Here is a 26641-nt window from a genome sequence, read left to right on the forward strand (position 1 = left end):
CTTACAGTGCAATCAGGATATACATTTTTTTTTTTTACGAGTATGTTCCCTGGGAATCGAAACCACAACCTTTTGCACTGTTAACGCAATACCACTGAGCCACAAGACAACTGACTTCTTAAAGGTTCAACAGACTAAAGAATATTGTTTCTCACTGTTGTTTTTTTGCAAATGCTAAGTGTGTTTTTTATGTGTCTTCAATCTTCATCCAGGAGAGGATTGAGTTTGGCCACACCGTCATAAAAATCCCAGATTGGTGGAGTGCTACAGTGAGAAAACTGGATCAACAATGTCTAGTAAATATAAAGTAGAAAATGGGACTCCACATGGCAGCGTGATCAGCCCATTATTGTTTTCCATTATGATTAATGATGTGTTTCATGAAGTTAAATATGATATTGGTAAATCACTATTTGGGTCATTCTACGGAAATGTCCATTTTTCTGTCCCTAGCCTTTACAGAAATATTACACTTGAAAAACACTTTAGGTTTACAATTTTTTTATATTTAAAAATGAAACAATATGTTATTTGAACAATTACACTTTCTTGAGCCATCAATGTGGCAATATTTGATTTTTATTAATTAATTAGAATTCCAAGCACCACAGAAGTGCTCGTCCCCACAGTCATGTACAGAGGGAAAATGCTTTATTTTGAGGTCAAAAACAGTGTTTTCTTCCATTTAAAATACAACCATGTGCCCATAACTATAAAATATATGATGTAAATTACATTAAAAAACTAAATGCTAAATAAATATTATAAAATATATAATGAAAGTAGTGGTCCCCTTGAGTTGTGTCACTGGTGTTACCGTTTAACAAAAAGCTCTTATTGTGAAATAACAATCACGCTGATGACATCACTCGACTTTCTTCTTCCAATTTCCTGGAGATCTATGAAGAGAAGCCCATGGTAAGTCCACTGTCTCTTTTCAATTATCAGAAATCTTCTCATTTATCTCATGATTTCATATGAAGCTTTTAGTTGAAGTCACTGGTATGACCTCTTTTATTGTTTGGGCATTGTAAAAAACTAGAATACAAATGGATTAAACTACTTAATTTAGTGAGTAAACCATGATTGACAACATGTGGTTTGATACCTTGCAGCAGCCATTTTGTAAAATGCAGTTTTCATGAAAATTGTCACTGGTGTTACTGTCACTGGTGTCACCTTCCTTATGGGTAACACCAGTGAAGATCAGTAACACCAGTGACTCCCTTTTATAGATAAACTTTTTTCAAAGCTATTCATTTAGTTATTTTGCATAAAATGGCACTAAAATTGTGATTCTAACTTTTCTTTGTCATTGTTAATCCTCCTTTGGTCATGTATTTCTAAATTGAGGGTATGGCTAAACTGAGCGCAGCTGAGAAACAGCGACTATACTGAAAGCGTAGGGATGCAGAGCAGAGTATTTGCAGGAAAGGAAACAGAGCTATGTCCGTGACATTGACACACAAAAAAGAAAGAGAGTAAGTAATTTGAGTGAAAGGGAGAAGAGATATGAGAGAAAGGCATGGAGGGCCCGTCAGCAAAGATGCAGGCAAAGAGTCAGAGCAGGAGCATTGACCCCCCCTATCATCACCAGATAGATCACCCAGCATTTCAAGGTACAAACTGAACTGTTACAAATACAGAAATAAATTGTGAAAGAGATATAAAAATGCATAGCATTCAGTACCTCCACATACACACTCACACTCACTCACAAACACACTCTCTCTCTCTCTCTCTCTCTCTCTCTCACACACACACACACACACACACTCTCACACACGCACTCATACTCACTCTCTCTCTCACACACGTTTGTTTTTGTGTAAAGTGTGTTCATCCCATAGGTGTAATGGTTTTTATTCTGTAGAAACTGTATATTCTATGTCCCTTCACCAACCCTACACCTAACCTTAACCCTCACAGGAAACTTTGTGCATTTTTAATTTCTCAAAAAAACTCATTCTGTATGATTTATAAGTGTTTTGAAAAATAGGGACAAGGGTTATGTCCTCATAAGTCACCCTCTCCTTGTAATACCTGTGTCATACCCATGTCATTATACAGAGTTGTGTCCTGATATGATACAGAAACAAGAGCACTCTCTCTCGCTCACTCTCACACACACACACACTCTCTATCTCTCACACACACACTCAAGCTAGGGTTAAATGAGTGAGAACTTTTTTTCAAGAAAATATTTTGCTTTACAGACAACTACAACAAGGGAGGAGACAACGTAGGAGAGATGCACAAAGGAAACAAAGGGAAATAGAGAAACTGAAAGACAAGATCATCGGTTAGAAACGAAGATATGAAATGGTGAAGAAATGAAGTTAAAATGTTAAGTTAAAATGTTGTCTATGATATTTTTCTAACTCTGATTTCAGTTCTTATGAAATAAGTCATTTGTATATGTTATGTATGTCACTGGTGATTTGTTGTGTCACTGGTGTTACTGTTTTTTTTTCTTTCACATTAAATAAAATCTGTCATATGTGGCATAATGATCATTTTAAATTCATTGAATTCTGCTGCACTTAAGAGTTAAGCTTTAAATGATTGTATTATTGCTTGTTTAAAACCTTTTTTTCAAATATTTTCATTGTTATAGCAAATACATGGTTGTGCAATTGAACTAACATCATTCAGTCACACTTTTAACAAACCTAATTAAAATAAATAAAACATAATCACCGTATTAGTTAGATCATCATTAATTTTCTGTACCTCTGACTGCATGTGCTGAAAAAAAATTAAAAAATATTTCATAAACACCTTTAATATCGCTAAAGAAGTAAGGTAACACCAGTGACAAAAAAATGGTGTATGCGGTCTTTAAATACATGCACACAAAAAATAAAAAATCATTAAGCTGTAATTTATGTGTACTCATAAAGTCAAAGGGTAATCTAATAATGTGGTCTAAGTTTAAATGTTAGAAAAAGAAATCAATTTTAAGAGATCTTGCCATACCAAATGTGGACGTTTCTGTAGAATGACCCATTTGCTGATGATATTGCTCTTTGAAAGAATGGGAAGAATGTAACATTAATTCAAGAAAAGATGCAAGAAGCAATAAAAAGGATTGAGAGATTGGGTATTCATGGGGTTTTAAGTATTCAATATAAAAGACAAAGATGATGGTTTTTACTAGAAAGAAGGTTAAATCAACAAATTTATTGATGTATGGAAAACAAATAGAACAAGTAAACTCGTTTAAGTTTGTAGGGGTTTTATTTGATTCTAAACTGACTTGGAGTGAGATAGAGAAAAAATGTATGATGATTTTAAATATAATGAGATGTTTAACAGAGTCGGACTGGGGTGCCAGTATACATGTTGCTTTAATAAGACCAGTGATAGAGTATGGAAAAGTTGTATTTAGATCAGCAGCAAAGACACCGTTAAGGAAATTGGAAGTAATACAAAATCAAGCACTGAGGATTTGATGTGGGGCTATAAAGTCATCTCCTGCCTCTGCAATCCAAGTGGAGATGGGTGAATTACCTTTAAATTTAAGATATAAGCAGCTAATGATGAATTATTGGGCATGATGAAGAGAAAGACCCTACGGTCAAAGGTCTTAACCCGTGCTGGGAGAGTTTGAAAGCAGAGGATGAAGGTTTGCATAGTCCTCAAATAAAATGGCAATAGAAATAGGTTTGTTAGAGTTAAAATATAATCTGACTGTTCTCTATCCTAAGACACCACCTCGAATGTTTCCCTCATTGATTTTAGGTTTATATATTCAAGATGAAAAAAAGAGACTTAAAGGGAAAGGGAATTGGACAGATACCGTATTGAGGAAATTTTAAGCACAATGTATAAGTCTTTTATTGTCATTTTTACTGAAGGATCAAAAGAGTGGAAATACTGGATGTTCATTCGTCATTCCAGAATTGGAGATACGTATTAGGGAAAGAACTCCTGATAATTTAACAGTATTTACAGCTGAGTAAAACTTAGACATAAGAGTTAGTTTGATGTGGATTGCAGCGCATAGGGGAATCGTGGGCAATGATATGGCAGATGTTTTAGCAAAACAAGCTTTAAAGCAAGATACCCTACAGTACAGCAGAAATTAAAGCAATAATACAGGTTAATATAATAAAGTCATGGCAGAAACAATGGAATGAAGAAAGTAAAGGACATCATTTATATATAAGATTAGACAAGCAGTAGGTAAAATGAAATCAATAGGAAGAACTCCCAGAGAGCAAACTATAATATCTAGAATGAGGATAGGTCACACTTGGCTAAATAAAACAATGTTTTTATTGAAAAAGCATCCTTCAGATATATCTGATACAGGAAGATGAGTCAGTCACTGCATTAAATATATGATGCAAAGAATAAAATTAAAAGATGAGTTAAAGAAATATGGGGTGAATGTTTTAAGTCTTAGGGATATATTAAATGAGGGGGCAGACATATGAAGAAATACTTATTTTCCTGCAACAGTCTGGATTAATGAATAGATTGTATGTGTGGGTTGTGTGTGTGATTATTATTAAGTAAATAAGAATCTCTGGTCCACACTGCAGTACAGGTGGCAGTTATGCACCTTAATAGTTGCCTTCTGCCAAACAAAACAAAAAGAAGAAGAAGAAGAACACAATTATTATCACAATTATAATCTAGACCCTAAACCATATATTTAATTCATGCTCTGTATACCTGTCTATCCATTAAATCTCTTCCTCAAATATCTTCATGCATCATTCCCTCCTCCCCAAAGTGACTAAATAATATATCATGATGCACACTATATTTACCACACCTAAAAAGCACATGATATACGTTTTCTGGTCGGATGTGCATTAGACAGGTGTGTGCCTTTCCAAATCATGTCCAATCAACTGAATTTACCACAATCAAGTTGAAGAAACAGCTCAAGGATGATCAGTGGAAACAGGATGCACCTGCACTCAATTTTGAAGGCTGTGAATACTTTTGAATTAGATTTTTTTTCTTTTCTTTTCTTTTTTTTTTTTATAAATTGGCAAAAGAATTCTAACAAACATCTTTAACATTGCCATTATGGGGTAGCCTATTGTTTGTAGAATTCTGAGGAAAATAATTAATTCAATTCTGTAACATAAACTAATGAGGAGAAAGTGCTGTGGATATTTTCTGGATGCACTGAATACACTCACACATAGTTCATCTCACTATATGGGGAAAATAAAGATATTTTAAGAAATGTCTCAGTCAATAAAGTCAGTGGTCACCGAAACTATTTGGTTACCAACATTCTTCAGGATATCTTCATGCCCCGCAAAACAAAGAAATGAATATATGCGGAAAAACGTGAGGGTTACAAGTAATTCGTTTTTTTATTGCAAAAATAATTTTTAGTTTACTGTCATCCAGATTTTTCTGTCTGTTTCTGGTATCTTGTTCTTAGTGATGTTTTATTTTTCCTGTTTTACACGGGGACTAGTTAGGATTTATATCCATCTATTAAATCATTTATGCTCAGTGACAAAAGTCAAGCCTCATCTTATTACAATGTAGTCATAGTAATCGTTTTCAGTCACAAGATGGCGCCAAGTTAACTCAGACTTGAGAAATCTATCTATTGCAAAATGTCAAACTTTTTTCAAATATGTTTTTCTATAGAACAAACACATTTAAAAAAAATTATATGTACCCTCTATTTGATATTGGCTGTCATGACCCATGCATAGTCGGCGGCGAGTAAAGGAAACGTTGTCGGCAGGATTCGAACCTGCGCGGGGAGACCCCAATGGATTTCTAGTCCATCGCCTTAACCACTCGGCCACGACAACTGTACAATATGACGAAAGGACAGCTTAAGCATTCCTAACGATTCCCAACACATTCTAAAAAAGTCCTAACATTTCCGAACGAATTCCTAACACAAGTCCTAACAATCCTAACACCCAATGGTCTAAAAGTCCTAGTAACTCCTAACAGGTCCGAACGGGGCAAAGCAACCATTGGCCGAAACATAATCACGTGCGAACCAAATGTTTACAGTTATAAAAGCGGAAGCTCGTGGATGACTAGTTTTCAAGGTTAAGGCGAATTTTATATTCGTTAAACACGGAACATATTTTTAGTCAGTTTGACGTTTTAGGATAACTTGGAGGTAAGTAGGCTACAATAAAGGCATAACATGAAAGAGAAGTACTACGTGACGTTAACTCTTTTGTCTTCAAATTATTCCGCTTAACGTTGTGTGCTGGTATTTTTTTTTCTTCCCTAAACATATTCTTAAATCTGTGATTTAACATTTAACGTTATATAGATATAAGATCCTATGTTTGGGCGAGATTGTGATAGAAATTCATATTCCAGCAATTATAATAAATATCAGTATTGTTATTAAAGTTCTTTACATTTGTATTTATGTCTTATAAAAATCATAAAATGTCAGATTTTAGCTTTTTTAATAAACTATTGGTGGAAGTTAGTTATTTATATTATTAGGTAATTATTGCAATTTGTATTTACATACATAATTTTTATTTTATAAAGGTCAGATTTGAAAGTTTATTTTATGTAATTATTAGTAGTATTGTTATTATAGTTTATTTATTTAAATATGTCTGTCTATGTAAATTTCCTGTATATATTTATATTCTTAATATTAAACGTTTTGTGGTAGTTAAGATTTTTATAAATGTAATTATTTCAATTTGCTTATATATTTCCAATTTATATTACTTTGTATTGTATAAATGATGCTGGATTTAAACGTTTTTGACTAAACCTATTTGGTAGCAAACATATATGTAATTTGAATTATTTTCTTTTTTTAATTTTCTTATAACTTTTATTATTATTATTATTATTATTATTGTTTCACAGATCTTCAACAGATTGCTGGAATTGTGTGTAGTTCCTGCCTGCTTCAAATGCTCCACCATCATCCCCGGCCTAAAGAAACCCAAGATGACAGGACATAATGACTGCAGACCCTTGCTGATTAGAAGTCTCCATCGTGTGCTTTAAGATGGAGCAGCATTTACTACACAGAGTGGTAATTCATTGACAAGCTATGCAATATCACAGGCAATTTATCTGAAAATCAACAGAACCGGCTTTACTGACGAGATGCTCATGACAATCTCATGCGAGTTATCGTGCAGCCCTACTCTACACCAACAACTGCACTGCTACAGACCTGAGGTCTTCAGACTGCCGAGAGGATTATTGGTGCTCCCCTACCCACCTTTCAAGAACTGTCCAATAATAAAAAAAAATAAAAAAATTAGAAACTTCAAAATCACTCTGGATCCCTCAGATCCAAACTATCTCCTTTTTTAACTTTTGACATCTGGCCGGCACTACAGAGCACCGAATACCAGAACAGATAGACTCAAGAGTTTATTGTCTGCTGACAATCTACCTTATGAACAGTTAAAATCCTCCCATCATGCAATAAAAATATGTGCAATAACCTTATATTTTATTTGTTACCACCCCATATCTTAGTACATCTCATTCTATTCCATTCCTATTCTATCTATATCACAACTGTACAACTGCACAACAAATTCCTTGCACGCTAAAGCATACTTGGAAATTTAGCTCTTTCTGACTTCTGATTATTATGTATGCATGTCATATTTGAGCTTTTGGAATAAACTGTATTTGTGGAAGTTAGTTTTGAATGTTTTATTCTTTCAGTTTTACAAAAAGAAGTTGATTTGTTATGAGGTAAAATATGTATACATATTGACTTTTCTGTTATTTGTTAAAATAAGTGAAAAGGTGAAACATTTATAAAAATAATAATTTTTCCCAAAAATGTTTTCCCTTTTTTCCTCATTTTCTTTTCCCCCACCCGTAGCAGTCGCCCATGTTGTATATATATATATATATATATATATATATATATATATACAGGGCCGTCGCCAGAACAAACCAAATGGGGGGGCATTTAATTTTCATGGGGGGGCACACTTTTTTTAATGATCTGAGACGGACCATAACATAAACCCATATTAGGCTATAACTAAAATAGACCACAATAGTCTTGTTTTGTTCAATTATTCAAATAAAATACGTTACCGTTTGATCTCAACGTCTCTGTTTATTGTCTCTTAACATTTCCAAAACCACCAAAAATTTATTCTGAGATGGCATGCAACGCGCAGCTCAGCTGCGCAAAGGAATTGCGTATAAACAATACAATACTGTATGCTTAACTAAATGAATTGCATGATTTATATATACATATACATACACACAAACTGCATATTGTAATTTGAATTAATAAAACTACTAACACAAAAATAACATATTGAAAGGTCTGCTGCTGGAGACTTGCCATTGGCTGTTGTATTTGAATAATTAATGAGGTAGGTCTTTGCAAGGTTTGGGTGCTGTTTTGGGATGTTTTAACAGTCATTTATGAATATAATTATATTTAAAATTATGTTCTGTGTAATAATGCGTTGAATAATGAATCGTCTGAATCATTTCTGAAGGTAATGTGTTATGCATTTCTATTGTTACCGTTGTAGTGATTACTGTTCCTGTGAGCCAAGTTCTGCTGAAACAACGTTATTAGTGCAATGACCTAAATCAATAACATTCAATATTGAACGTCTAACTTCGCGCTCACACCGGTGGCGTCGGGAGCGCGTGAAACATCTCTCTTGCCGTTCTGCTCATGACGCTGCAGAAAGATTGGAGAGCGCTCAGACGATCTGACGCAGACCGAATGCTTCTTTTGTATTAAAACTGGCCGCAAAGCAAATAAGACTTGTTGATCTTATGCAGACTAACCACAAGGAGGTTGATGTTAAAAGTTAATCTAATTAAATGTTGTTGTGGACGAAATATTAAGATCCTTTACTTAAAATGAACGATCTCAGACACCTTGATCCACGTATCACTTTTAATTATTTTTTATGCAAACAGGGACACATCATAGATTATTGCAAACGCGAAACGGCAATAATCAACCTGTCCTCTATTTTGCTTGGGAACTAATGTGATCGGAGCTGCGTCCTCTGGAATCCTCTCAAGCGGTTGACTTCTACGTTCCGATTGGTTGCTGCCCAACCGCGTCATAGCTCATTACCATAAAGTTGCCTTGATTTCAACTCTGCTCGACGCTCTCAAAGGCCAAGTCGCGCCGCTCCTCGCCGCTGGTTTACATTGAAAATGAATGACTTCCGGCCACTTTGACGCTCTCGACGCCGGCGGTGTGAATGCACAGTAATGCAAGTTTGGTTAATTGTTCTGTGCGTTACGTTTAGGGGGGCACAAAAAGTCATTTGGGGGGGCACTGCCCCCCGATGCCCCCCCTTGACGACGGGCCTGTATATATATATATATATATATATATATATATATTTATTAAAGAACTACTGAAAGAGAAGAGCGAAAAACCTACAAAGAACAAATAATGTGAAAATTTAAACTTCGGATAAGCCACTTGCAGTTATAAAAGGACTCATTTGTAGGAGATAAGCTCCTCCTAGTGTTCAAGAATGGAAACATACACCTCGGATTTCCAGAAATATTTTCCAGCTAGATATAACTTACTGTATATTTACGGCAGGTTTTCACTTACTCTCCTCGTATAAACTTGATCCAACAAGTCAGCATAAGTCCTCTGTCAGTCAGCAGAAACAAATAAATACAACAGTCCGTCCACACAACTAGCCTAGATAAACGCAGCACAAAAAGTTTAGAATATTCACAAATTTACTGGCCAACAGTAATTATAATCAATAAACCGAATAAAACAGCAACTTTAAAACATTTCACAACTTTAAAACATAAAGAAAAATGCCCTTGCCCTAAAAACACAGTGCAACCTTTAATTAAAAATATCATTCATTATAGCGGCTCTTATCTTAAAGCTGCAGTAGGTAACTTTTGTAAATATATATTTTTTTACATATTTGTTAAACCTGTCATTATGTCCTGACAGTAGAATATGAGACAGATAATCTGTGAAAAAATCAAGCTCCTCCCAGTGGTCCTATTGCCATTTGCAGTTACTGACTGCTCCCGCCCGGTATGAAACAACCAATCAGAGCTGTGGTCCGTAACTTTGTTTGTGTTCAAAATGTAGAAAAATTTATATAATAAGCGAGTACACCATGAATCCATTTTCCAACCCGTGTTTTTAGCTTGTCCTGAATCACTAGGGTGCATCTATAATAAGTGTTTATATTCGGACCATTTTAGATTGCTTCGGGGGCACCGCGGCGGAGTATCCCAGTACCTTTGTGATTCTTCATAGACATAAACAGAGAGAAGTAGTTCCGGCTATGATGTTCTTCCGCAAGACGCAAGCAGTTCTGTTTATTAACCGCTAGAGCGTCAAAAGTTCCCTACTGCAGCTTTAATTGTGTCGCTGTGGTTTTATCCCAATAAAGAGCAAAACATGTGATGGTATGTTTAATAATAATAATAAAAAAAGCCTTGGGTAGGCTGTTTGATATTCAAATGCAATTGGTCTGAACCATAAACTGAATTAATAATTGAGGTATAGCACATGTGACAGCTATGACCCCACATAATCTAAGCACATTACAGCAACCCACACCAAAAAGACAGAATTACTGTTGTAATAAATCCTTACCTGTTCATATTTGCTGATTAATGATGTAATAGAAATATACAAAATAAATTATGTAAATAATATATATTAAATATACTGGCTCAACACCAGAGGGAGCCAAACCACCACTTTTGAGATCATCTATCAGTATGACAAAGACAGACCACACAGGCGAGACACACATCCACTCATTTTCTGCTTTATTTAAAGACGAGAAACTCTGTAACAAGATAGATTCCACTGAAAAAGTCAAAATATCTCATTTAATTAGGTCATCCCAACACCTCGACCCAAGTTTGACTCTAACAGGTACAAGAGATGATAAAACAAAGTCAATACACATAACTTAAATCTGGAAAAGGCACCAAATAAATACAAATAAATATACAGTCGAAACAATCCCAGAGAAAAATAAATAGCGTTACGAAAAAAAAAAAAAAATGAGAGAAAACTTTTCTGGTTTTGTACAAATCCCCCATGCAATCTTCGGACCTTGTTTTTTAATGTATAGGGAGCAACTGGGGGCCCAAATTAGACCCCTACTAGAGAGTCCAGGCTGTTTGTATTCTCCTCGACCAGCAAGGTGCTCATTGTGGATGCGTTTCCACCAGCCTCGTGTCTCTCTGTGTTTCTAGTCCTCTCTTTCAAGAGTCTGCTCTTGCTCAGTCTGCTGCAGAACCTTGAGAGGAACCCAGAGCCAGACAGTAAGTACATCCAGGCCCACATTAAGGATTGTGGGAGGTGTGTGTATGTGTGGAAGCCAGCTGATTGGCTTGACCACGACCCCAGGTCCTATGAGCTGGTGCCGCTGTTGAATTTGTCCAGAACGGTAGTGTTGACTTTCTGGAAGATCCACAGTTGTGTTTCAGACCCGGGGTCGCACTTGTTCATGAAAATCCGCTTATCGCCAGGGCTACAGTCCATGCAACCGTTGCTCACAAGGTGGTACAAAGACTTATCCTGGAGCAAAAAGAAGATGGGATGGAGAAAGAGAGGGAAATAAAAATAAATAAACAAGAAACACAATCACCGTGACTCTGCTGGAGGTCTAATCCTGCTTTATCTCCTTCTAGCCTTCAGTCAGATTACAGGGGTGGAACTGAAGAACCAAACACGGAATCTGCTAATCAGAAAAGCTGACTTCATTTCATGGCTTGAGTCTGGAGGTGAAATGGGAGAATATAATAAATGATGGATGAGAGGGGCGGGAGGTAGAGGAAGGTGAAAGGTAAATAAAAGTGAAAGAATGAGGGAGCACTTCAACATCAATCTCCTATCAAAAAGTAGAATTCAACAAAGAAACCTTCCACTTGAAAGCATTCTCCAGAGCACACAGGCCATCTATATTTTTGTGCTAGAAACTACTGAGTATGCCAAACAGAGTTGGTGAAAAAATAGAGAATGTGTCCCTGGGGGAGTGATCAGGATGAGCAGAGGAGGGACATGGCTTCGGGCTTTCGGCTCCAGTTCTGTGCCGCTCTCCCCTGGGTTGATTTACTGTTCTCTGCGCCTCAGGCAGCTGCACTGCCAGGTACCACCTCTTCCTTTCAACTGTATATTTCCTCTCTCTATAGCGCCGTTATTGACCTATCCTGCAATGACAGTGATTTCTTTGCTTGGCACCTTAAATCTCTTATGTGAGAGGGAATATCTCAGTTTAGGCTCGTTCTACCTCACTAGAGGGCTAGAAAAACCGAGCTTGTGTATTAGGCGCTGTCATTAGTGATGGGCCCGGAGCGCCAGCCGTTAGTCCACAGGGGCTTCTGTAACAAGGTGTATGCTGCTCTGTTGCTGTAGATATACTTTATTGACCTCCTAAAGAAGATGTGGAGAGGGAATATAAAGGAAGACAGGTGCGGCTTTTCCTTAGAGATGGTATATGAAAATGTATGAAGCTAGATGAAAACGTAACACCTGGGTGTAAAACATTACTCATGTAGACTGTAATGGATTTGATCTTCATAATGTCAAAAGCTTTTGTATTCCGTCACTTTTCTTTATTTATTGTTCTTACAGACAAATACTGTGCCTACTACTTTTTCCTAAAAGATGTCAAATAATTTATATTCGAAGGGAATGGACATTCATGTATACATTTTCCTAAAGCTACAAAACCTTTTTGAAAAAAATATAAAGTCTTGTGCCTGCATATATAGTTACATTTTCTCAATATACTATATGATATACTGATATACTATAATGATATTTTAGCAATTTCTGTTGCTTGAAAAATATGTTATTTTATTGACAGAGAACATGTTACTACTTCTACCAGCAAGGGCTTACATGGTCAAACTGACAAAAAAAAAAAAAACCTTGACCCCAGACTTGTAATCTATGAAAAGGCAAGTTTTGAAGAAGCTACTTGAAAGAAGTTAAAACTAAAGATAGTTCTGATACGTTTTTAGTCACTACATACAATAGCTGATTCTCATACATAGGTGTTATTTCAATGAGTGAGTAGCTATGTTCGCATTTTTGACTACATTACCTTCCTGTAGCTCCAGTGCTGGTTGCCTTTCATACCATGGCAGTCATACAGGGTGATGGGGCTATTCTGACTAATAGCATCGAAGCAGAATTTTCTGGTGTGCAGGGGATCCCCAGGCCTGATGTCCTCTCTCCAGCCAAATGTGAAAATCTAACCAACACAGGGAGCAGCGATTCTCTCAATTTCAAGGAGACTATCACAGAATGAGCTTCATGTCATGCTATCATCAGTTAGGAGCCTTATACCTGTTCGTGTGCCCATGTTCGCTCTGCACCCTCTTTTAAACAAGTGTCCAGACGCAGCTCGGTGCCCGTGGAGCCATGTTTAGAGTCGATGCACAAACCAGACGCTGCATTACGGATCTATGGACAGAGAAATAGATTTAGAGAATGCCACCCTTTAATTGCACAAGGATTTAACAAGGTTAACCTTAGCATTGTCATTGCATCTAAACAAGGTTTCAAGAGCAAGGAATTGGAGATCAAAAAGTTTGTAGGACAAATCTGTACTGTAATACACACAAAAGCACTGTTTCAGCTAGTGAGCTGCCTCAGTGCCTGTACTCTCTACATAGGCAGCTGTGTTTGAAGGTAGCATCCCAACAGTCATGGAAAACATGGATTGGACACAGCCAGGAACTCCACACATACAAAAAATGCTCCAAACACAACATTTCAGTTTAGGTGATGTGAGAAGAGTAATAAGCATAACATACACAATTCTAATACTTTTTTTAGTTGTTAAATATTGTAAGTTTATTATATAATCAGTACTTAATAAATTATACATGGTTCAACAATAAGGAATATTCTGCCCTGAAAGAATTTTTAACTAAGCAGCCCACCACAAAAAAAAAGTATTTTAATTTAGAATTTATTTTTAAATGCGTCAGAAATATTGATTTATCCATATATAATGTAAGTCCTTGAAATGGATTTTGCCAAAAACAATGGCATATAAAAACAATAAATCAATCAATCAATAAATAATAATAATAATAATAATGAAAATACTTAACTATTATTGGTTAATTTCTATTCCAGTTATTAATATGAACAAAATAAGTTCTTTATTGCAATTACAACAAAACCTCACTATACTATACTAATACTATACTATATTATACTATACTACAGAACAATTCTCACTCCATTTAAAAATTTTGACTTGGAAAAGATTACACTAGCAAAATGCAATCAATATTCTCTATCAAGAAATGTTGCATGAGATTTGACAGTTCTGTGAACATTAAAATGTCTAAAATGATGCAGATTATTGCACTGAGAATGTCAAAAGTATCTGCAAATTCTTTCTATTATGAAATATTTACCATTACCATTCAGATGTGATAAAAAAAGTACTTCCTTACTATAACAATCACCTCCACAGTGCTGTCAGATGTGGATTCAAGGTAACAGCTAGCCAAAAGTTTCACTTCTTCCCCAACTGTGCAGCAAAGTACAATGTGACCCCTGGTCTCCAATCTGTTCAAGTGCTAAATCGGCCTATTTAAATAATGATTCATTCAGAATACACCTGTTCACAAAGACGCGTGCACTTTCTCCACTGCATGAAGTCCAGAGAGCTCCACTTCTCCTTGTCCTTATATTGGTCTCTTTTTTCCCTTTTTTGATTGGCTGTCCAGGTCACCTAATTTTCTTTAAGGCATTCAGGTGTACTGACTGTTGTCACAGTGCAGCTCAATAATGCATGAGTGGCTGGAGCCACTGCCTCCTGAGCAGACATAGAAGAGCGGGCAGCAGTTCTGGGCCAATTCTGCTCACTTATTCACCTCACTAGGGAGACATGAGGGGACTAGGGCTTGGGGCAAGGTCACACACACACACACACACACACACACAAACAAACACAAAAATGAGACCTAACAAAGAGGATGAACTGTGGTGGAACATATTATGCTGTGCAGTGTAGTGCATGCACAATGCACTAGCTTTCACTGCTGAAATTGTGCACTGCATACCAAGGCCATAAGAGGAAACAGATTACAGAGTGTTTGTTGGAGCCCGCTTCCTCAAATATGTTTTTCTCACGCTCATGAGTCCTGAACGATTGAGGTGAGGGATTTAGGGTTTTTGAGCTCTTGGCAAGGCATGACGGTTGAAAGTAATTGGAAATCAGTTAGTAGGCAGCACAAATCAACATGAAGTTCTGCTCCATGCGTTCTGCTCTGTGAATGCATGACTTAAAGCAGATTCTTCTTGTTGGTGACTAGATGCATTTGCTATTGCTCGCTGTCAGAAAGACTAAAATTCACTCGAAATGTTTGAATGAGTTTAAGCCACAGCTGACAACGAATGCAATCAAACTGGTTTGTACAACAGATGGATGGAGGAGGGTGAGGACAATGTGTGACGTCAGAATGAAACGTCGTAACCCTTGCGTTGGTCTTTATTACAGTTCAGGTCAACACTTTACTGCTTATTATTTACGGGAAAGGAAACGGTGCACCCAATTTGAGCTGCGATTTCTTTTCAAATGAGCTGAATTGGAGAATCGAGCGAGGACGAGTCTGACAAATGGAACAAAATGAAAGCGAAAAGCAAGGTCACACCAAGCCATGTCTTGCCAGTTTATTCTTAAAAGCTTATTTTTGTTCCCGAGGTTATAAAAAGAAAACATGTTTAATTCATTTTCTTGTCTATTAGCAGCCTTGTGCTCTCTTTTGGACCTGCCTTGCGCCTGCCGTCGAGTGATGTTTTGGGGATGAATTATTTGACTTGTTCAACACGGTAACAAAGACATGCATTAGAATCTAATTTACTGCTGGATGCAGGCAATTTACTACCAAGTCCCATTTCTGTGAAGTCAGAGCAGCTATAAATGTGTTCCAGTATGTTTTAAGAAGCTCAAAGCCAGTGTTGTGGCTTTTCGAAAGCCTCTGTTCTCGTCATTTCTAAAGTTCTTCTAAAATCCAGCAGGAGGTTGTGCTGATTAGAATGAAACAGCAAGAACATTTCCTCTTGCATCATTTTAAGTGCTGCTCAAGTAAAATCATCAGCGTGCCTACAACCTGTTCACGGCATAGCACTTTTTTTTTTTTTTGCACAGCACAAAAGAAATAAAATTTGATTTATAATTTTAATATCACGAAATAAACCAGGAATATAAATTCCAGCATATAAGGTGACACTAGAACAGTGCATGTAATCACAAGCTCTTTAGAAGAAAATGCAGCAGAATCAGACCAAATCAGCATGGGTCTCTCCTCTCTTCTTCCTCTCAAGCCACAGGAAACCTAACAACTGCATTTACACTATAACAGCCTTTGACAGCAATGGCTATGAGCATAGAAGTGGCTGAAAAGTCTGCTGATTGCATTATTGAAAGTTAGTGAGTGTATTAAAGAGGCAGTGAAACAGCTGTGGATGAGAGAGAGAGGGTATATACACGTGCAGGTGGCCGAGTGGCATATTGTTGACAGCCTGCTTACCCATTTCACTGCCCTGTCAGCTGGAGGTCATGCTGACGGTGACCCCTGTCCTTTGCTGAAAATGCCAACAAGGGCCAGATTCATTCCTTAGCTATACCCCTCTCTCTCTATATCTATCATGGCCCATGGGGGTGGCTTCGAAAGTCCAATGAGGCTCTTTTATTGTGCAATACATCAGGCGGGGTGACAGGTGGCTGTGCTGGCAGACCAGCTAGAGAGCGTGGCGTATAAAGCTATCAGCCTGACAGTCAAATTACTATCATTTCGCCTCAGGAAAGGAGATATTTACCATGCATAAATTTCCCCCGAGCAGGTTCCCCAGCCGCACGCCACACAGCCTTTCCTTTTTACTATCAATTTACGTCGCTAATGCAGAGAGGGCCAATAAGTGAAACGGACAGCATGTTGTTGGCTAATGGACTTTTTGGGGCCGCCTCCACTGAAACATTTGAAATAGTTTCCATTACTACGTCAGTCTGAATGTGCAGCTCAGATGGATGGATATGCTTTACCGTAAGCGTCAGCCCTCCAATTAATTCGGATGGGAAATTAATAACATTTGAAAATTATTACTTGCCATTTCTGACACATCGCGGCAGGGGATTGAAAAAAGAAGGAGACGGTGTTCCCCCGGGGGGATTCATTAAGGCATGATGTCTGTGAGATACATCATTCAGCAGTGATTAAAAAGGCCCATCAAAATGCACAAGATGGGAATCAGTCCATGCATATTGAATACCCCCCACTATAACAGACATGGCAGAACTGCAGATGGAGAGAAATGGCAGGCCCGGCTCTCCACACGTGTTCCCGAGAACCGCTGTTCTGGCACAGGAAACCCAGATGATAATGAATGACCCGAATAGCCTGTCTTCCTGTATCAGCTTGAGTAATAAATGTATTACGCATCTTCTGTTTATTTATGGATTAGGAAGCAGTGATGCAAACAATGGTTACGACGTGATGTCGCTGTATATTAGACAGCGTGGGTTTAGGTGAGGATTGGCCGCCTGCTTGTCTTTGATGAAAAATATGTTATATCTCACCAGGCATTGCTTCTCATAAATCAATAAACATTTCCACATAAACTCTATGTCATATGCACACACGCGGATGCTTATACCTTGTAGTGGCATCTATGCTCTGTCTCACATAAGATGTATTCACGACTGTGTTGTTTTTAGTGCGTAACTCAAACCAAGCAAGTGGGAAAAAGACAGAAAAATCCACTCATCCTTCCATCCATAGTATACACCACTGTAACTATATACAATTTTTTTTTTTTTCAAATTGCTCTGTTCTGTAACTGTCCTGATAAATTCACAGCCACTTTAATTCATTCCCTTTCAAGTTCCATTTCAGCATCTTTATGTAGCTAATCCAATTCAAATTCCAAATCATGAATAGAATGGTTAAAAGCCAGTTTTTAAATTCTGCATTTTGCTCCATCCAGGCATGTGCACATTTGAACAGGGTCTTTGATCACCTACCTCGCCCCAGGCAGCTGGCAGTGGCTCCACAGGTGGGTAATATTTGGGCAGGTCCCAGGCCACAGTGTTCATATACCATCTGAAGTCTTTACATTTGAGGTGTTTGCGGAGCTCTTTCTGAGCGGTCAGGTCACCGGTGGAGAGGTGGCGGTACTCGGGCCGACGCTGATAGATGTACTCTGTGTACTCATCCATCCATGTCTCTGCCACTCGCTTCAGGTTCTATGAGACAAATTGAGGTAAATGTGTTATTTTCATTTGAACAGTGCAACATATCTGTATGTGCATTGCAAAAGTATGAGAATCTCTAGGATTAGCTGTTAATTTGAAGATGAAATTAGAGTCCATTTGTTCAGAGGTGTTTTCATTCAGTGACTCTCAGGTGTCAGTGCCTGCCCTGTTTTATATAAAGAACAGGGATCTATCAAAGTCTGGTCATGTTTTAGAACCTCCTTAGAAAAAATAGAGTCGTCTCTTCTCATCAGGCTGGAAAATGTTACAAAACCATTTCTAAAGAGTTTAAACTCCACAAATACACAGTCAGATACATGGTGACCAACAAAGATCACTCCAAAAGCAATACTTGAAATAGTTCACAAGGTCGCAAAGGACCCCAGTGTAACTTTTAAACAACTGAAGGCCTTTCTCACATTGGCTAATGCTAATTTTCTTAAGTCCACAAATGAACACTGAACAACAATGGTGTGTGTTGCAGATTTGTAAGAAAAAAGCTATTGTTCTCCAAAGAGAAAATTGTTTTTTCATCTGCAGTTTGCTAAAGATCGCGTGGACAGGTCAGAGAGTAACTGGAGAAAGGTTTTGTGGTTTCAAACGAGAATTGTTATATTTGGAGAAAAAAACACTCTGCGTTCCAGCAAAGAAACTTGGGTTGCACTTTATTTTACAGTACGTGTACTTACATTTACTTATAGTGTACTTACAGTGTATTTATCTAAGAAAGTTCGGGTAATACAATGTAAATACATGGGGTAGGGTTAGGTTTAGGGGTAGGTTCAGGGTTAGTACCTAGTTATTACATAGTTATTGTAATTACTATAATAAGTACATAGTATGTACATGAGGAACAGGACTGTAAAATAAAGTGCTACCGAAACTTGTCCCATCTATGAAACAAGGTGATGGTAGTATTTTGTACTGAGAAATGGACTAAGACTTCTACAAGATGTTGACTGAACAGCAGTTATGAGAAACGTTTAGCTGCAGTTATTGCTGCAAAATAGGGTCACACAAGATACCACATTCAAAGATTCACATACTTCTGCCACTCACAGATATGTAACAATGGATCATTTATCCAAATAAATAAATGACAAAGAAAATATTTTTGTCTAGTTTGTTTTATTGGATTCTCTTTGTCTACTTTCAGGACTTGTGAGAAAAATCTGATGATAGTTGGGACATTTTCTATGCAAAAAAAAAAAAAAATATATATATATATATATATATATACACACACACATATACACTGTCAAGAGCACAGTGCTACCTGTACTCTCCATACTATTTGTCTCTTATCATGCATGCAGAATATGAATAAGATCTTCTAAGGAACATTGTGGATCTAGAGCACTATAAACTAGCAGAATTGGGCCACTGTAGAGAAACACTCTATCCTTTCTCATTTGGAAGGATAGTGGAAGTTCTACTCACTCTTGCCAGGCTGGTCCCTGAAGGCACCTTGTAGGGGACATACTTCCTGTAGATGTGGCCCACCCTCGAACAAGGAACATCGTACATGCTGCCTCCACACATCCACACCTGAAAAACCACATACGCACACACATTCTCAAACATTTATACTACATCACAGTACATGCAGAGTTGTCTCCATCCTTCATTCTCTCAGACAGCTGAAAAAGCTCAAAAAGCCTCATGTATCACATCCTTGTGAGCTCCAGCACAGGCAGTCTGAGAAGGTCTCAGTGGGAATATGTGGACAGACTAGCTAGAAATATTGCTACGCTTCCACATCATACCAGCAACAAGCAATGTCCTCGCCGTGGGCTCCAATTACGTATCGACTGGCATCCGCTGAAGGAAAGAACTAGAGTTTTCCAACTGCCTCATGCTTGTGTCTCTACTTTTCCTCTTTAAACCAAAAGAAAAGAGAGATAAAGAAAGAAAGCAGAGCATTCAATATGCTTCCCTTCCCATATCTCTCTTTCTGTTCTGCTAAGGCCAAGGCTTTGATGTGCCTGTCGGTATCGAGTATTGGCTTAGGCATGGTGGAGTGTGGACGCGGCCAGGGCCACTGACACACAGAGGGAGGTGAGAAGGCAGGGGGGAGGGGGGCTTCTTCTTGGACAAGTTGAGTCTGATGGTTTCTCTCTTCCTCGTTCACCCGCTGGGCTCGAGAGAGCTGTCTGCAGATATCAAACTGCACAGAGCTATCTCTCCTGCCAGGCGGCGGGTTAGCGGTCAAGCTAACTTCACAGACCCCATCGTTATGGGGAGAGAATCGTTTGAAACATCAGTGCTACAAAGCGAGCAAGAAAAAGCCCCTGCCGATCCCTCATTTGAGGATAAATGAGGAAGCCATGTAACAAATAAGAGTTTCAGAAATCATTTTCAAAAAATTTTCACAGCCTCTTTTATTATAATGCATGAAGGGAGGCAGCCATGGCAGGACTTTAGATATTAAGATGACTTGAATTGCATTTAGAAAGCTGCCTACATTGAACAGATGGATGAAACTTGGACAGAGTGTGGCAGGCAACCAATCAACAGGATGATGCCAGGCCCAATCAGCCTCGGCTTTTATTTCAGTTTGTAGTTGCAAGAATGGAGACATGGTGTTACAGTGTAACAGGGTTTTAAATTTGAGTATTTTAATGACCATATGTCAAGGTCAAATATGAACTGTATAACTTCATGATAAATAGCAACAAGCAAATACTGTGCATTAAAGGAAATAAAAATAATAAAAAATAAAAAAAACCTGTCAAACAGACGGTTTAGCCTCTAAACTATTTTTACGGTTGCCATAGTTACTAGAGAGGCGCAGAGGATGGTGTTCCAATAACAAAGTTCAGTGCCAGCACAATTGAGAGTCTAATGAAAAAGACTGGGGTGGCAGGTATGTCAGAACTGATAAATAGAACACTTCCTCACATCCATCGACGCCAGTTTTGGCCCTGCTAATCAAAACCGAATCACTTCAGAGCCACAGCCAATCACTGGATCACACAATCTAATTAGTTTCAGCAGTCTAGGCTGTCTAAACACACACAAAAAAAAAAACACACGCACAGACTCACAGCTCCGCTATCTTCACCGCATTATTTTGGCCGACTGGTGCACTTTTGGCTTTGAGGCTTCGCTTAGTTACACAGTGAAGAAAATAACCTTTGCCGTCCGAACTTTTTCTGGCTTTATTGTTGAAAAGAATGAGAAAAGATTGTCTACACAGACAGACAGAGTGCTTCAGAGTTTGCAGTGGATCAGGAGCTATTGGATGTGGTTTTGGAGGGTGTGTCTAATTTGAATGGGTCCTCTTGTGCTCTTGTCCTCTTGTTTTGATTATTTTGGTCTAAATGTCCAACGACAGGAAGAAGCCTTCCTAAGGTCTGTGAGAGTTGATGTATTATTTGTGAATTGCAAAGCAGAATCAACCCAGATGCTTTAACTCACCTTGAAGGATATTTCAAACTGCTCACCACCCCAGATCTCAAGGCCTGTGTCATATCCTCCCAGTTCCCAGAACCACTGTCGGTTTACAGCAAACAAGCCTCCGGCCATCACAGGAGACCTGCGGGAAGCAGAATGAGCAATATGCTCAGCCATTTTTTAGAATTCATACTGCATTTATTAGATAAAGTCTTAAAAGAACCTGAAGGACAGCGTGAAGGAAGGACCACAAATTAAGGTCAAATAACCCCTGGAGAAACTCAGGGTGGAACAGTTACTTAATATAAATGTATTAAAAAATTCTTATTATGAATCACTTGTGTAGTATTATTTTTCACTTGCAAATGGCTTTAAGTTATACTGAATAAATCAATAAATGTAAATAAGAAAAAAAAAATCTATATTGATGAGTAGGTGGATACACTAGGGCTTGCATGGCTACTATTATCAGCAAACTGGTACAGGAAAGTAATGGACTAGTCAGCAGGTCAAAATGTATCATATGTACATGACTCACAATAAGTTGTGTAACTTCAAAGACGAATCCAACAATGCACAGACAGAGAGTATGTACCAGAATAATGCTGCTTAAATTGACATAAATAGTGTAAAAGCTGTCCATATTGGTTATATTTTCTGTCAGCCTCATCTTGGCAAATACCTGTCATTGATTTCCAATTAAAACCATAATTCAGTTGAATTGGAGCTGAACTGAGGGTAGCCAATAGGTTGCAGAATTGTCATTTGAATGTAAAGGAATTTAAATTGAAAATACAATTGAAAGCAACACGTATAAAAAAAATTGAATCAGCAAAATTTGTCAAACCTTGAAAAATGTTGTTTAATCCTTGAACTTTGAAAGTTTATAGCCCTTAGAGCTACAGATGACCGACAGATAGCTTTGCCACCACAGAAATAAATTACATTTTAAAATATATTAAAAAGTCAACAGTTATATTAATAGATAGATTCATTACTGTACAGAAGCAGAGAATATAACACATGGATCCATCAGAGCATATATTAATAAGCTCATTTTACTTTCATGCATCTCTCCAGTCTTCTGTGTTTTGAAAGCTGAATCATAATCTACATCTGCAAACAGTCTCTGATGGTAGAATCTGACATAAGCTGGAAGATGAATTCTGCTCACTGACATGATCAGGCTCACTGTCCAGTCAAAATCACTTATCTGAAAAAGTGAGATTTAGTGGCCAATTCAAGGCAGATCAAAGTGAGAGAGGACTGTGGTTAAGCAGATGTCAACCAAACATGCAGATGAGTTATTTGTTATCCTCATTGTGCTGTTTTCATTAATGCTTACTGTGCTTCCAAAACTTGCATTCAGTTGTTATATCACATGTACTTACGAGGCTTAAGCATGCCAATGGGGTTTGAGAGGGGATACTGATGGATTTAATGGATCTCGCCAGTTGTTTAGTGGCGTTCGAATCCCGAGACTTGGCTAAAGCAGACATGAAGCAGTACAGAGTGTCTGTTGGTGTAAGTAGTGCAATCTTTTAATAGAGCATGTGGGATGAAATATGGTAATGCGAGGGCTGGAATGACAGCATGTTTTGGGATTATGGTTATGCATATACTGCACTTGCACACTGCACAGATGACAGAGAGCCCTGGGTTGAGAGAGGATTTGTGGTGGATTTATTTATTCAGTATTTTGAGCATGGGGGGTAAGATGATCCATGGGCAGACATTTCATCCGTCATTGGTGATGGTGGTGCGGGTGATGCAGGGCTCATTTATTCATCATGGGTGGCCTTTACACTGTCAGTGAAATCGACAAAGATTAGTCTCACAAATTTAGGCAAAACTATTACTAAAAATAGACCGATATAGACAACTGTTGAAAAGTTTGTGAGTTTGTAAGTCTCTTATGCAAGGCTGTATTTATTTGATAAAAAATACAGTAATAAAATTTGAATACAGGTTTTGTGAACTCTTTTCTACAGTAATATATTCAAAAATATTATTTATTTTTATTATGTCAAAGCTGAATTTTCAGCAGCCACTACTCAAGTGTTCAGTGTCTCATGACCCTTCAGAAATAAATCTAATATTGCTGATGAAGGAACATTAATTATTATGTTGAAAGCTTAATATTTTTGTGGAAGCCATGATACCTTCAGGATTATATAATGATTATATTATAAAGTACAAAACAACAGCATTTATTTTAAATAGAAATATTTTTGTTTCAAATACAACGTCTTCACTGTTGTGTTGATGAATGTAATGCATCCTTGATTAATAAAAGTATTAATTTCTTTTATTACTGACCCAAAGTTTTTGAGTTGCTGTGCCAAAATTGCTCTCTTAATCCATCACAGAAATTATTTTACTGAGTCATGTTTCAATAAACCAAACCAATGTCAAAAACAGACTGACAGACTGGCATATTCACTGTTCCCATCATAAAACCATTTCTATGGAACAATTTCAAATATTAAAAAAAGTTAGATATATTTTTTTGTAAACCTGTACATCTGAGTAAAATTATAAAAAGGTTTTATTCTTATAAAAAGGTTTTGATAAGAAGGCTTAATATCATCTTTCATCAAAGACAAAACAATAAAACAACAGACGGATTGACCTACAAATACATACTGATATATCAGGCTGATTTGTTTTCTCCAATTAAAATTAAATAATTATGTGACCACCAAGTGCAGAGGATCTGGTGGAAACCACATGGTCAGCATTTAACAAGGATGAAAAGTGCAAATTGCTGGGTTCTGTGTCATTTAGTCAAAAATATTATGGATGGCTAAACACATGAAGTGGAGAGGAGAATGAATGAGAATGAGCAAGAGAGCAAAGACAGAAAGGCAAGCCATAAACAATAATTGGAGGAATGGGTTTGTGTACAGACGGCCAAAGTAGATGAGCAGCGCGGCGCCAAAATCAATTTACTCTTACGTAATACTCTCTGGCCTGCTTCCTTACGATTTAATAAGGTGCTGAAATATAACAGTGATATATAACTACTCAATTAAGACAGCTAATGGAGGAACAAGAACTCCACTGGAGAAATTACGGTGTTGTTTTTTTCCCTTCCACCACCAGTAACACCAGCTCCAGCAGATTTAGTGACGTTGTGGAACACGCCATCCTGAAATGGACATTTGTGTTTTGGCTCTTGCAGACGATGGACTTTGTGGGTGCTTAGCCAGCTCATTGGCTATGGGGTTCATCAATGGTTTATTTGATCAGCTGAGCACCCAGCTTGGAGACTCAGGTGGAAAGAAATAGAATCACTTAGACATCAGGAGAGGCAAGAATCAGCGATGGGGATGATTGGAGCGACCGATCAACAGGCTCAGGGGAGCTTTGACAACTTGACAAGTTTCTGTGACGGCTCTGGCCATAGCTATGGCTCTTGATTGTATTTGCTCGTTCTCGTCTCCCAGTGCGTTCATGCATGCACAATGGCACGCTCCATTTAGGATGTGTCTGTTTTTCAACATTCTGTCTCTTATTCAGTCACAGAGGAGCGAGCTGATTACTTCAGGGGCTGCTTGCGTGGTGAGGCTGCCATGCATGTGCAGGAACAGCTGCGGTGACCGTATTGATTGGCTATTTAGGCCTCAGTCTGAGGGGAGAGTGTGGATCGATGTGGTGGAGTGTTAGTATGTTTGACGGAAAGGCAGGTGAAGGAAGTAGAGAAACCTCTCATCAGGAGTGCTCTGCACCACTGGAGCATACCACCAGGTCAAATACCTTACTACAGAAGAAAAGAGAGGAAAACGAGAGAGAGACTGAAACAGGGGGTCCCTCCTGGATGTTGACCCCCTAGCTAAGTGTAAATCTAACAAGATGAGCCCTTCCTGTGAGGCAATGTGAAGTGAAAACGAACATGGAGGGGATCTGTGTGATTTTGCCTGGAGCAAGGAGGGATTTTAAACTGGAATGTCAGAATGTTGTGTGTTCTCACTCTGCAACACAGGCACAATGTGTTAGCAGACTGTTAGGCAGAAGTGTTTTAATACTATTAGCATTTTGGAAGCAAGATGGAAATGACAAGTTTAATCAGAAAACAAAACAACAAAACAACTTTACCAAAAATGGGACTTCAGAATCACAGAAAGATAAAAACAACAGATTCTTTTGTTATCTGAAAATTTGTGACTGAAAGTAATAATGCATTGTAGAATTTAAAAAGAGCAAAAAGATATGTCAAGAAATTATAAAGTGTTTCTTTAATGACATACCGAGAACATATAACGATATACATGTAGCCGATAAACATTATGATATGGTGTGATCTGAACCTTAAACACGTTTTGTCAAAAAAGCTGGTATTGTCCATTTTCAAGGCATCGTGAGTTCACGTTTAACTGCAGAAGCCAAAAAGAGCCCTTGTTGTTTGTGAACAGAAGGTGATAAGTCCATTCAGCGTGCTGTATTCAGGTCAGGTGACAAGACTATCAGTCACTTTGAAAAGACACGAGTTTCGTCAAAGCTGACTAAAAGTGTTAGAAGATGGGTAATTTCAACAAGCTTGACGAATTAATAAAATTTTCACTTTGAAAAGACGTGCTAGCTGAGAGGAGTTTGATTGATATTACTTGGAATGCACAATAAAACAATAATACAAAAAAAAAAAAAAAGTTATTTGCAGTTAATAGTTTTGCAAATGAAGTCTTTGAATACTGTCATTATTTACCTATTTTTTTTTTGCTTTTCATCTGGAGGACAGAAGAGTTTTTTGAAGAATATTGGAAGCCAAAACATTTTGGTCACTTTCCACTTTATGGAAACACTGAAAAATTTCTCAAAATATTTTATTTATGTCACACGTTACAAAGAAATGGCTTGGTGTGATACAATGGTAATTAAATGATGCCAACATTTTTATATGTGGGTGAACTATAACACATGTAAATAAAATCCTGACCAGTCACGATATGACACAATTCCAGCGACAAGGTCTTTTCATGCTGAAAGTAAAAAGAGGGTGTGGTGGAAAACAATCAATCACA

General features: G+C 37.6%; 1 protein-coding gene, 1 long non-coding RNA gene and 1 other non-coding gene across 3 annotated transcripts in view; 1 reads left to right on the forward strand and 2 right to left on the reverse strand.

The window, feature by feature from the left end:
- Positions 1–5716: 5716 nt before the first annotated feature.
- Positions 5717–5798, reverse strand: trnas-aga (transfer RNA serine (anticodon AGA)). Its single transcript has one exon. It is a non-coding gene; the product is annotated as a tRNA-Ser (tRNA).
- A 94-nt stretch (positions 5799–5892) lies between these two features.
- LOC113095029 (uncharacterized) lies at positions 5893–7637 on the forward strand. The gene is made up of 2 exons (XR_003288257.1): positions 5893–6121; positions 6844–7637. It is a non-coding gene; the product is annotated as an uncharacterized LOC113095029 (long non-coding RNA).
- Positions 7638–10752: 3115 nt separating this feature from the next.
- galntl6 (polypeptide N-acetylgalactosaminyltransferase like 6) overlaps positions 10753–26641 on the reverse strand; it is a 192109-nt gene continuing 176220 nt past the window's right edge. The window contains exons 8-13 of the mRNA XM_026260582.1: positions 21645–21762; positions 19665–19772; positions 17994–18215; positions 13298–13414; positions 13053–13202; positions 10753–11521 (exon numbers count right to left, since the gene is read on the reverse strand). Of these exons, the coding sequence (XP_026116367.1) occupies positions 11354–11521; positions 13053–13202; positions 13298–13414; positions 17994–18215; positions 19665–19772; positions 21645–21762 (883 nt within the window). The 3' untranslated portion in view covers positions 10753–11353. The remainder of the gene's footprint in view (positions 11522–13052; positions 13203–13297; positions 13415–17993; positions 18216–19664; positions 19773–21644; positions 21763–26641) is intronic.

This window comes from Carassius auratus, unplaced genomic scaffold (genome assembly GCF_003368295.1).
Source record: "Carassius auratus strain Wakin unplaced genomic scaffold, ASM336829v1 scaf_tig00215565, whole genome shotgun sequence".
In the NCBI taxonomy this organism is placed as follows: Eukaryota; Metazoa; Chordata; class Actinopteri; order Cypriniformes; family Cyprinidae; genus Carassius; species Carassius auratus.